This window comes from Galeopterus variegatus, unplaced genomic scaffold, assembly GCF_000696425.1.
Source record: "Galeopterus variegatus unplaced genomic scaffold, G_variegatus-3.0.2 Scaffold274, whole genome shotgun sequence".
Lineage (NCBI taxonomy): Eukaryota > Metazoa > Chordata > Mammalia > Dermoptera > Cynocephalidae > Galeopterus > Galeopterus variegatus.
The window spans coordinates 343,400-355,697 of record NW_007726385.1 but is presented as its reverse complement, the minus strand read 5'-3'; the positions used below and the strand labels follow the sequence as shown (position 1 = coordinate 355,697).

The following is a 12,298-nucleotide window of genomic DNA, read 5'->3' as shown; positions in this document are numbered from 1 at the left end:
ATACAATGTACTAAATGTATATATATAATTTAAAATGTTTAAAGGAATTTAGTTAACCACATTATGAAAGCCCTCCTAAAATCTGCTAGATTTATAAGTGGACTTAAAGCTTAGGGGAAAATGTGTAACATTTTAATAAATTAAATAATAATTTTTAAAAACTTAGCTCCTGAGTGATCTTTTACGTGCCCAAAAGCAAACATCAAGGACGCCAGAAAACTCACAATAACACTAATAATTTTTCTAGCCCAGTGGTTCTTAAGCAATGTAGTAGAGCAACTGGAGAATACCAAATTGTCATTTGAATCAAGTGTTGTGTTACAATTTGATCAATTTGCCTTGGAATAGGATTTCCCAAGGATTCTTCCTTAGCCTTGAAAAAGGTTCTGTGAATTAAAAGTTTGGGGCAATTCTGGGCTAAACAGGTATTTTTGTTTCACTGCAGGATTTCACAGTGCCTTTACTAGGCTAGTGTACTTTGTGAATCTCCAAGAAAAGTATATAGTATACTGTACTTCCCAAACTTATTTCATTCATTATTTATTTATTCATTCATTCAGTCATTCAATAACTATTTATTGAGCACCTCATTTGTGCCAGAGATTGTTCTGTGCACTTGGGATAAAGCAGAGAACAAAAGAGACAGATATTCTTCACTACATGGAGCTTAAATTCTAGTGGGAGATCAGACAATAAAAATAAAGAAGTAAAATCTGTGGTATGTCAGATGTTATTAAATGGTATGGCTAAAAATAAGACTGGGAAAGGGGATTAGGAGTTCAGAGGATGAAGGTGGGGAGTTTACATTTTCAAATAAAGTAATCAGAGAAGGCCTCATTGAGAAGTCGACATTTTAGCAAAGACCTGTAAGAGATGATAGCAAGCCATGTAAGATATGTGAGTAAAGAGTATTCCAGGCAGAGAGAACACCACATGCAAAGGCCTTGATACAGGAGTGTATCTGACATGTTCTAGAAATAGCAAAGAGGCCAGTGTGGCAGGTATATAAAAAAGGAGAGTAAAAGATGAGATTAGATTAGAGATTGGAGAGGATTTTGGCTTTTTCTCTGAGTGAGATGGGAAGTCATTAGGGTGTTTTGAGCAAAGAAGTGTCATGTTCTCATCTATGTTTTAAAAGGATCATACTGGCTCTTGTGTGAAGAATAAACAGTAAGTACAAGGTCTGAAGGAGGGGAGGTTGGTTAAAAGTTATAATAATTCAGAGGAGATAATAACAGGAGGGTTTAGATCAGTGAGGTAACAGTAGAGGTGATAAGAAATAGTTGAATTCATATTTCCACTCTCTCTCTGTACACTTACACATAAAAAGAATATATATATTAACTTTTTGATATGGAAAATATCAAACAAAAAATGGTATAATGAGGTTTTTTTTGGGGGGGTGGCTGGCTGGTATGGGGATCCAAACCTACGACATCTAACCAACTGAGCTAACTGGCCAACCTCAAAAAATAGCATAATGAACCATCACGTACCTGTCACTTGGCTTCAATGATTATCAACTATCAATTCAGGGTCAATCTTTTTTCATTTAACCTCCAACCGTTTCCGTCAATTCCCATATTATTTTAAGCATATACTAGACAAAATATCATTTCATACTAAATATTTCAGTATGAGAACTCTCATTTTTAACATAACTACATTACCACTATCACACCTAAAAAATTAGTAACTCCTTAATATCAACTATCTAGTAAGTGTTCAATTTTCCAGCTGTCTCATATATGCTTTATTTTTTACAGTGTTTTTGAATCAGGATCCACATAAGATTCATACATTGTGATTAGCTGATATGTCTTTTAAGTCTCTTTTAATCTGTAGATCTTCTCTCTGACTGCACCTCTTTTTTTCTCCCCTTGTAATTTATTTGTTGAAGAAACTGGGTGGTTTGTTCTAACTAAATATATTTGGAAGGTAGAGAAGACAGGATTTGTTAATGGATTAGAGTTAGGGTGTGAGAAGGGAAAAAGGTGCTAAGGGGTTGGCTGGTTCAATTGGTTGGAGCATGGTGCTGGTAACACCAAGGTCCAGGGTTTGATCCCTGTATGTGCCAGCTGCCCCCCCCCCCCAAAAAAAAGAAGTTTGGTTTCGACCTGTGAAGTCTGATCTGCTTATTAGACATACAGGTGGAAGTTATTTGACTGACCATGAAATTCTTTTTTTTCTTGGGGTATCTTATGAGACCAAGGTTTTGAGCAATACTTTAAGGAAATACTATTTTTGTTCTAATTGCTCTTGGCCACCAATCTAACTTATGAATACTAATTCTTCCTACTGAAAAGATGATGATATGTCTTAGGAATCATAAGATAGTAAATAAAAAGATATGTTAAAATTGTTCCTGCTGAAGAGAAAAAACAACACTGGATTACTTCTTCTAAAATATTCACCCTGGGCCGACCCCATGGCTCACTTGGGAGAGTGCGGCGCTGTGAGCGCAGCAGCACTCCCGTCACGGGTTCGCGGGTTGGGATCCTGTATAGGGTTGGCCGGTGTGCTCACTGGCTGAGTGCGGTGCGAGTGGCACCAAGCCAAGGGTTGCAATCCCCTTACCGGTCACAAAAACAAACAAACAAACAAACAAAAAACAACGATAAAATATTCACCCTAAAGAGCTGGCCAGTTAGCTCAGCTGGTTAGAGTGCAGCCTTATAATACCAAGGTCATGGGTTCGGATCCCCATACCGGCCAGGTGCCAAATAAATAAATAAAATATTCACTGTAATAATTGATCTGTGATGAAATAAAATTTTCTTCATCAACAACAGAGAAGAGGAAATAAAAAGTTTAACCAATTTTTATTTCTACTTTTATTTTTTTAATTTCATCATTATAATAATAATAATAATAATAATTATTATTATTATTATTTGGCAGCTGGCCAGTATGGAGTTAACTGATTTTTTAAAAAATGGTTTGCAGATCAATACAGGTTGATTCAGAAACTACTTATATTTTGGGTCTGAATTTCTTGTAAGAAATTTAATCCTGTTCCTATAAGCAGTCTGGAAATTGCTTCAGTTTACATTAAAAAAACAACAACAAAAAAAATGCAAGCTACTTCAAAAGAAGCAGCTATTTCTAGTATTTAGAGTAGAAATAACAACCAGATAGAGGAAAAGAAACATGGTATTCCAAAGATTTTGCTTAGTGGTTATAAAAAATATGAGATACGCACTCAAATTCCTGGCTCCCAGTGGTGATATGGAAAACCATCTTCCTCTTTTCACTATATTCAAATGCAGTCAAGAATCCTGGTTCCTACAGAAAGATAAAAGGAAAGGTTCAAAAAAGGTATATGATGGTTTTAATTTCAAATGCTGCCAAAAACTATATACTCAATTACCAAGGTGATCATTTGTATAAGAAATAGTTTATGTGTCTTTGAAAGCAGTACAAGATCATGGTTAAGGGCACAGGCTTATTTTTTGTGTGTGTGTGTGTGTGTGTGTGTGTGTGTGACAGTACAAGGATCCAAACCCTTTACTTTTGTGTTACAAGGCTGTGCTCTAACCTATTAAGCTAACTGGCCAGTCCCTAATTTCTTTTATTTATTTATTTCTGAAGAACACAGGCTTTGAAGCCACCCTACATAGGTTCAAAATATGTCTCTGATCCTCTTTAGTTGTATGAAATGGGGTAAACTACTTAATATCTTGCTGTATTTCTGCTTCCTCTTTTGGGTCAAACGAGGATAATAAGAGCGTCTCTTTTATAGGGTAGCCAAGAAGATTAAAATGAGATATCTTTATGGCATAAAACAGAATTGTATTTTACTGAATGATTCAGTTGCTTTCATTCAGCAGATCATAGAAAGATTTGTATTATCTTTTTTTTTTTTTTTTCACAGCTGGCCAGTATGGGGATCTGAACCCTTGATCTTGTTGTTAAAACACCATGCTTTAACCAAGATATTATCTTTTAATTCTATTTTTCCATGAACTTTTTGAAGTATCTTCGTATTTTTCACATGATAGATATACTACTTATTTGCTGAATTAATAAAATACAGCTGATGCTGGGGCAAAACTAGTGAAAATGGGCCCCGATGTAGTCTAATATGTTTCCCTCTCTGTTGTTTTATACTATGACAGTGGTTCTCAAACTTAAGAGAACTTGGAGGAGCAGGGGGATGGGCAAGCCCAAACCCTATCCTACTTCAGTGAGCCTGGGCCTCTGCATTATTAGCCACTCCAGGTGATTCTGATACACATCAATTTTTAGAACCACTGTACTATGAAATTAACTTCCTTTCTTTCTCTCATTCTGTCTCTCTCAATATCTTTTTCTTTTTAAGAATAAGCAACTTTATTTATTTATTTATTTTTCCTTTTTGTCTTTTTTTTTTTTTACTGACCGGTAACGGGATTGCAAGCCTTGGTGTTGCGCCCGTACCGGGGACCGGCAACAGGATCACAACCCTCGCTCGGTGTTGCGCCCGCACCTCGCTCAGCCAGTGAGCGGGAACCGGTCTCCACATGGGATCCAAACCCTCGGCGGGAGCGCCACCGCGCTCCCAAGCGGCACACTCTCCAGTGCGCCACCGGGCCAGCCCAGAATAAGCAACTTTAGCTAAGAAATGATGAGACTCCTATGGGTGCTTAAGAAGGAGAGCGGTTCTTTTCATTGATAATGAGATTTCATTTCCAAAGAAAAGACTGATGTCTAAGAGCTATAAAGTAGCAGTAACCCAAACCCTGGGTATTGCTCCTGGTCTTCGTTAGACACCCTGGCAGTTGTGGAATTGACCTGTGGGTGCAACGCTTGAGTGTACCCAGAAGCTAGAGCAATTGAGCTCCGTTCACAGTAGTTCAGTTGGGTCCTCTCCAAGTTTAGGACTCACTACCACTTGCATCACTCTTCTGCCTTGACTGCCTCTGAAGAAGGAAACCACATGGCTGTTGGTAAAGAGAGCTTCTTGACTCACTGGGAATGAGACCCTCATCTACCAATGAAGAAATGGAGAGGATAGCTCTTCTGTAAAGAGGAAGACTTGGTTACTACCTTTCTGCATACTCCTATTTCCAAAGCTAGTACCTCTAGTGGTCCCCAAAAGCTCTACACAAAAGCTTGGGTCAAAGGCATATATGCTTTTGCCTAGCAGTCTGGCAGCTGCATGGGTCCCTCACAGTGTGTGGGCCCAGGTAAGAGGTACGGGTTATATTAGCTCAGCTGCCTCAGTGAGAATATTCTTGGTCATAACTATTTCAACTGCACACATGTCGACTCAACCACTGTTAGTCTTTTTCTAACCCAATGCTCTCTTATCAATTGGTCTGCACCAGGAGAGAGCAACTTCTTTGGAACCAAGTGCTTTCCAACAGCCCTATATAGGTACAACATTTGAGAAGACAACACAAAAATAAGGAGGTGGAAGATAAAAAAACAAAAACAAAGAGGAGAAGGAAGGGCAGAGAAACAGAAAGCCCAAAGTAACACAAAGTAATTACAAAGAAGTAATACAAAGGGAGACAAAAAGAAAAGTTTGGGTAGAAATAATTACCTTCATTAGTGTTCCAGGTCCCTTAACCCCTACCTCAATCTTTCAGAAACTAATTGCCATTGCTTTGAAAGTGAAGTGATAAAAAGTTAACATGGAGAGTATAATATATTGTGATCTACAGGGACTCAGAATTCCCACATTAATTTCTAGTGTTCATCATGAAAAAGACTACAAAGACTCACAATGCTCTTCTAAGCTAAAACAGCAAAGAATAGATTTTGCTTACAATAAGTTTGTTTGCTGCCTCTTTAATCTTGTCCACTTTGGCTTCTGAGAGTCCTTTTACATTGCATAGGGCTCTTCTTGTTGTCATTTGTATCCCTTTGATGGTACAGATTCCTACTGACTTGAGTTTCTTAATGTCAGCCACGTTCTGTAAATAAAAAAAATGGACACAGCAGATTGATAAAATGCCAGCCTGAAAGGCTCCCATACTATGTCATGTGCTTTTGTGTCCATCTCCTTCCACCATGATGCCAATTTTATATGAACAACCAGGTGGAACCCACCCACCATGTAGTCAAATGTTCTGGAAATATCTGAGTAGAACATACCCAGCAGGCTGCCAAATGTTCTGGCTGTACCCTGATTTCCCAAGAATGTTAGTGAGACCATGGCAATATAACAAGGAATTCAAAAGAAAAGTCTGTTGGCGGAAAAGCTAACAAATTTATCATACATTCACCCCTTCAGTTCAGCTCTTTCCTTCTACAGAACTTCATTACCAACATGCTCTTTTAAAATTTTTAAAGATTTTTTCTTCTGCCCCTGGAGAATGCAAATAACTATATCACCAAAGGACCAGCATTTTCTCTTTCTTCTATTTTGTAAAACCAACTGAAAGAAATGAAATATGAGGGCTTCAAAAGATAATGTCAGTGGAGTTTTACTATCAACTGGATGCTATTGAAATCCATTGAGTTTGGGTCTGGCTGGTCAGCTCAGTTGGCTAGAGCTTCATGCTGATAACACCAAGGTCCAGGGTTGGATTTCTGTACTAGCCAGCCACCAAAAGCAAAGCAAAACAAACAAAACGAACAAACAAGAAATCCATCTACTTTATTACCCAAAGTCTGGATTTCTGCCAAAATCATTTACTCCAGTCACCTGACATATAGAACCAAATTTTCTGTTAATGAAGATAGTAGATGTAGACAGTAGATAGATAAGGGGATGGGGAATGGGTTCAGAGGAAGCTCTGAACACCTCCAATTGGATCAGTGGTTCTCAACCAAGGGCAATTTTGCCCCCTGTGTACGCTTGACAATATCTGGAGATATTTTTGGTTGTCAGTTGTCACATCTGGAGGGGTGCTACTGGCATGCAGTGAGTAAGTAGAGGCCAGGGATGTTGCTAAACACCCTACAACGCACAGGACAGCCCCACACAACAAAGAATTATCCAACCCCAAATGTCAGTAAGGCTGATGCTGAGAAACTCTGATTTGGACAATTTAACACAGCATTGAAAAACTACTTACAATTCCATGTTTCTGTAACAGGTCAATGTCTTGAAACAAAGATTCCTAAAGGAGATAGAAAAGAAAAAAAATGGAGTTATGATTTTTCCTATCAAACTGTTTCACATCTTTTAAAGAGTTAATTCAATACTATGAATCACTCCAAAATGCCTCAAATTCCACTTTTTGGACAGATTGAGGCAGGATCAGTCATGTTTTTCCAAACACATTTTTATGTACTTAGAAGAAGCAGTAATAATGAAAGGGCAGGGAAGCCAATTACTTTTGTCATGTCCTCCTTAAAATTTTAATACCTCTACCCAAAGAAGTGGAACAACATTTGACCTATTTTAAATATGTTTTTTCCAACTTCTTCCCCTCCAGGCCTTGATCTCCTTCCTCTAGAACTAGGCTGCTATTTGGTACCAAGGTGCATAGGTACCAGAACGGCCATACCAGTTAAGATATTAAAATACTTTCATACCAGTTGCTAAGTAGCTAATCTTAGCATCTCGCCAAACAAGACATTACATATTTGTAACATGTAACTGTCTTGTTTCTACTCTCAGTTTCTAAAAATAGTAGCTAACAGAGAAGGAACTTGATTTTTGTGGGATGACTAAATGTCTACTTATCTTTCAACATTCTAGTCATACCTCTTCATCTTGGAATCCTGGCTCTTCCAGCACAACTTGATCCTCCTTCATATTGAAAGGTAAGCAGCAGAAAAATAATCAACTCTGGGAAAATAAAAAGTATTATTAAAGAAGTAGTCAGAGATCATATAGTAAAAAATCTTTTGCCCAGAATCCTCATTGATTTCATTTCAAAGTCACCAAGGACCAGAAGGACAATAAGAAAAACATTTTGTTTGGAAAGACTGGGCTGGCCTATCTTTGTGCTGGGCATGTGGCATTATTTCTTTTATGGGTTATGTGTATGTCAGGGATGGGAGGCTATGGTTTTTTTTCTCTTCAGCATTACTCACTTTTTATCATCTTCTGATTTCCTATTGCACAATTAGTCATGATTGTATATCTTTATTACTGCCTTGAAATATTATTTAGAATTGCATATTGCTATTAATCTTTCATGTTTAACAATACTCTAAAAAACTTGACATTATATCATTTTTCCTTGTATCCTCCCTTGAACTTAGTCTATCCTAATAAATAGATTTTATTTTTCTCATATATGGAGAATGCCTTCCTGCTCGCTGATTATGAATGGGTGCTCTTGTAGCATACATCTTTTTGTTTCATAGAACATTAGCTATACTTTGTTTCACCATATTTACTAGTTTCATGATTTTTTTTTTAGGATTTAAAAATATAGTGGATACCCAACATTATAATATAATATTAGGGCTAATAAGCAGACACTTTGATTTAACATTGTAGAAGTTTCAAAATCTCAGGAAGCTACAAGGCATCACTGTATTCATTACAATAAAATATGGTTCAAATAATCATTTTTCTTGGTCTGTTCCATTTCCTCATTTAATACAAAAGACAGAGGCTGGTGCTCAGCACAGAGAACAAACTACTAAGGCAGAGGTATGGTCGCTACCATCTGTTATTTCCCAACAGCAACGTGTCAGAGGCAAACGAGGAGACAGTTTGAATGGGATCTCCTGGATGCTGTCCCTCAGAGAGCTACCTATATGCACGATCACCCCAAATTCCACACCGACTGTCCTTATCGAAGAAAAAAAAATTCGTCTCCCTGTGACAAAACGAAGATTGTTCCCCATCTTTCTCAAGTAGCGATTGATGGACTGAACAATTGAATCTAAACTAGGGCCACCAAGCACCTCGGTTTAAGGCGACCGCTGTTGCTCCTAACGGTGGGGGTTGCTGGGCAGGTCGCCCTCGACGCCTCCCTCCCGACACCAGAATCCTTCGAAAGAAGGAGGCGAGGCCGAAAAGTTCCCTTCAGGACTTAAAATAAGGAGGCTGGAAATCCCTCGAGATCGCCGAGATTCCTTCCCGGCGGTGGGGACGGAACGCACAACGTCACTAGCCCAGGGCCCAGCAGCGACCACCAACTGTTACCAAAATGGGCGAGAAAGCGGAGCGCTCGTTCTCGCAACCTCGAGTTTCCCCTCAGATTCTTCACACGTTTTCCCTTTTTGCCACTCACCCCCTTCGTACCCACAGTCTCCCCGAGACTGTCAAGGTGAATCTCTTTTGTCCCCCGCCCGCGCTTTCCCGTCCTCAGCTGACAGGATTCTAACTCGGAATCAGAACGCGGATACTGGCGAACCGCGCGTCGCCGACCACAGGGTTTGGCGCCAAACGAGGAGCGAGCGCGCTCGGTGTGGGCGGGGCGAGGACCAAGAGGAGGGGCTGGACCCCGGGCGGGGCTCAGAGTGAGGAGGCGGGGCGAGGGGCGTAAAGCAAGCGGGTGCCCACAGATGGCGACGCTCAGGGCCAGGGGGCGGGGCAAAGGCAGAGAGGCGGGGAGTGGAGGGCGCGCAGTGGGCGGGCCCGGGCCACGGTAGGGCGGGGGCCGTGGCTGAGGGCGAGGGGGCGGGGCGAGGACTGATGAATTCGGTAAATGGTGTCAGACTAACTAGGTAGCCATCCAGAAGAAAAGTAAAATTGGAGCTTTGGAACCATACTTCATACCTTATACCAAAATAAATTTCAGATGGATCAAAAAATTAAATCTGGACCATAAAATAATAAATGTACTAGAAGAAAACATGGAACAATTTTTTATTATTTTATAATAAGAAAAATCTTTTAAAATGTGACACGAAACTCAGAAGCTGTAAAAGATTGATAAATATGACTATATTGAAAAATATATATCCTACATGGCAAAATGCTACTTTCTTATCCAAGATAAAAAGCATGGCATGCTCGAGCTTTTGTGTTAATTAGTGACTGGAGAATACAGCTTGCCAAATTTTTCAAATCCTTCAGGGAGTCAACATCTGTCTATAAAAATTTTAAATTTTGAGGACTGAGGGGGGCGGGAGGGGCCAGGACCACTGGAAGGAGCCTCCTGAGGGTGGCGCGGTGGAAGGGGTGTGCTGAGGAGAGGAGAGCGGGAGGCTCCCTTGAGCTGAGGGGGATGCCGAAGTCGGGGAGGGGACTCTGAGGCGGCGGCACTGATGTGGCCGACCTTGAGGCGGGGAGGGGTACTGAGCGGAGGTGGGCAGGAGGTGACGTGTCGATGCTTAATCAAGACCCTCGCGTTAGGAAGTCGAATATGGCGGCGGGGGGGCGGGGCGGTGTCTTTTTTCCGCCCAAGGCTTTTGTTTTCATGCCACGTTTTTCACAGCTGTCTGTATAGTCTGTTCCTCCTACTCCAGAGTTCCGTTTCCCTCTCTTCTCTACGACTCTTATCGTTTGCCACTCTCTTGTCTGTGATTGAGACACTCAAAGCCCATTCAGGATGGAGAGTAATTTTTCTTCTTCTTGAGGTTTTAAATAGACCACAGAAGCCAAACATATTTTGGTTCAGCTTTTAAATTAGACGTTTTAGGCCAGCCTTCATGCCAGCAGAGCCATCTCTAGCACGTCATCCTCCGCCCCTTAAATGGAGACTGACTGTTGAGAGTCATAAAACGTTTGAGAGTGCATCTATTGAGGTGGAGGCTGTGATGTCTCTTGGATGAATATCTGTGCAAAAGTTCTTTGGGCTCAAGACCTCCTACAGAGCGACCCTTTTTCTTCTGTCTGAATCATTTTGCTGGAAAAAATAGCAAAAAAATTCCCACAAAAGCAGTTGGCATTTTGTAGGACTTCCCCCCCCCCNCCCCCCCCCCAGGTGGATTGTTTAAAGAGCCAAGGAATAACTGCCACAGCGCTTCAAAATCTGTTATTTTCCAGAAATATAGCCTGTCTTTGTTAAATGGAAATTAATGCCCATTTTGGGGAGGAACTGCATAATGATGCTAGGCTTTCACTGAGGCCTCACCTGAAATAATCATAGTAACTTTTGAGCAACTTGTTCCATGAAGACATAAACAGTGTATAGAAGAGCTGCAAAGAGCACAGCAAGATGATTTAGGGAAATAGAACATATGTAGTTTGGTGTAGTGACAGCTGGGAGAGAGGAATGTTCATAATATTTGAAGGTTGTGTGCAGTACACTTCAAGAAACTGAAATGAGCTTGGGAATGACAGATTCATGAAGTGGGTATCATATTGATGGTTATAAGCAACTTTTAAAGTGTTTTAAAACAACAACAACGACAAGGCATGGAGTAGTTAAAAAGTGCACATGAAAAACTTTCCACTCAAGTCAGGCTCCCCCACTGTCCAAGAAAACCTAGTTTTTCATATACAAAAATTCTGAATATGATCAAGGCAACATTTCAGATCAGGGAGGAAATGATGAATTCGGTAAATGGTGTCAGACTAACTAGGTAGCCATCCAGAAGAAAAGTAAAATTGGAGCTTTGGAACCATACTTCATACCTTATACCAAAATAAATTTCAGATGGATCAAAAAATTAAATCTGGACCATAAAATAATAAATGTACTAGAAGAAAACATGGAACAATTTTTTATTATTTTATAATAAGAAAAATCTTTTAAAATGTGACACGAAACTCAGAAGCTGTAAAAGATTGATAAATATGACTATATTGAAAAATATATATCCTACATGGCAAAATGCTACTTTCTTATCCAAGATAAAAAGCATGGCATGCTCGAGCTTTTGTGTTAATTAGTGACTGGAGAATACAGCTTGCCAAATTTTTCAAATCCTTCAGGGAGTCAACATCTGTCTATAAAAATTTTAAATTTTGTGTCATTTTTATGATATTCTAAGAAAAAAAAGACAAAAAACAGGCAATGGAATTGTGATTAAGACCTGAATTTGAAACCATTACACTTTACTGCCCCTCTGTGGACAATCACCTTATAACCAAATAAGAGGCACGTGATTCCAGTGCATGCAGCTGGGCTTCCTCAAACTGGTGCCTGTGCATATATGTTTTTGGAGTTTGAAGAGCTCAAATTTGAGAAATACTTTAGTAGAGAATTAAAGAATGAAGGCTCATTACAAAAAGGAATTTCAATGCTGTATATCTTCTATTAACATAGTTAATTCATTCAGAAAATATTTATTGATTTCCTACTATCAGTTAGGCACTGTGCTAGGTGTTGGGTAGTAGAGAGTCAACAACAAAGGCACCAACCCTAGTGGGGGCTATAGATAAATATACGGGGAATTACAGTAAGAGCTTGTGAAAATGTATAATCGTGGAGTCTGCCTATGTTTTAGTCTGTTTTGTGTTGCTATAACAGAAATACCTGAGACTGGGTAATTCATAAAGGAAAGAGGTTTA

The 12,298-nt window shown here is 39.6% G+C and overlaps 1 protein-coding gene across 2 annotated transcripts in view; it reads right to left on the bottom strand.

Annotated features, from left to right (window-relative positions):
* DMC1 (DNA meiotic recombinase 1) overlaps window positions 1-9,169 on the bottom strand; it is a 44,345-nt gene extending 35,176 nt beyond the window's left edge. The window contains exons 1-5 of one of the 2 annotated variants that reach the window (XM_008566876.1): window positions 9,125-9,169; window positions 7,643-7,724; window positions 7,008-7,052; window positions 5,754-5,900; window positions 3,203-3,285 (exon numbers count right to left, since the gene is read on the bottom strand). In XM_008566876.1, the coding sequence (XP_008565098.1) occupies window positions 3,203-3,285; window positions 5,754-5,900; window positions 7,008-7,052; window positions 7,643-7,693 (326 nt within the window). In that variant the 5' untranslated portion in view covers window positions 7,694-7,724; window positions 9,125-9,169. Of the gene's footprint in view, window positions 1-3,202; window positions 3,286-5,753; window positions 5,901-7,007; window positions 7,053-7,642; window positions 7,727-9,124 lie in introns of both variants that reach the window. The other variant, XM_008566875.1, reaches the window with a different exon arrangement.
* Between the last annotated feature and the right edge of the window lie 3,129 nt (window positions 9,170-12,298).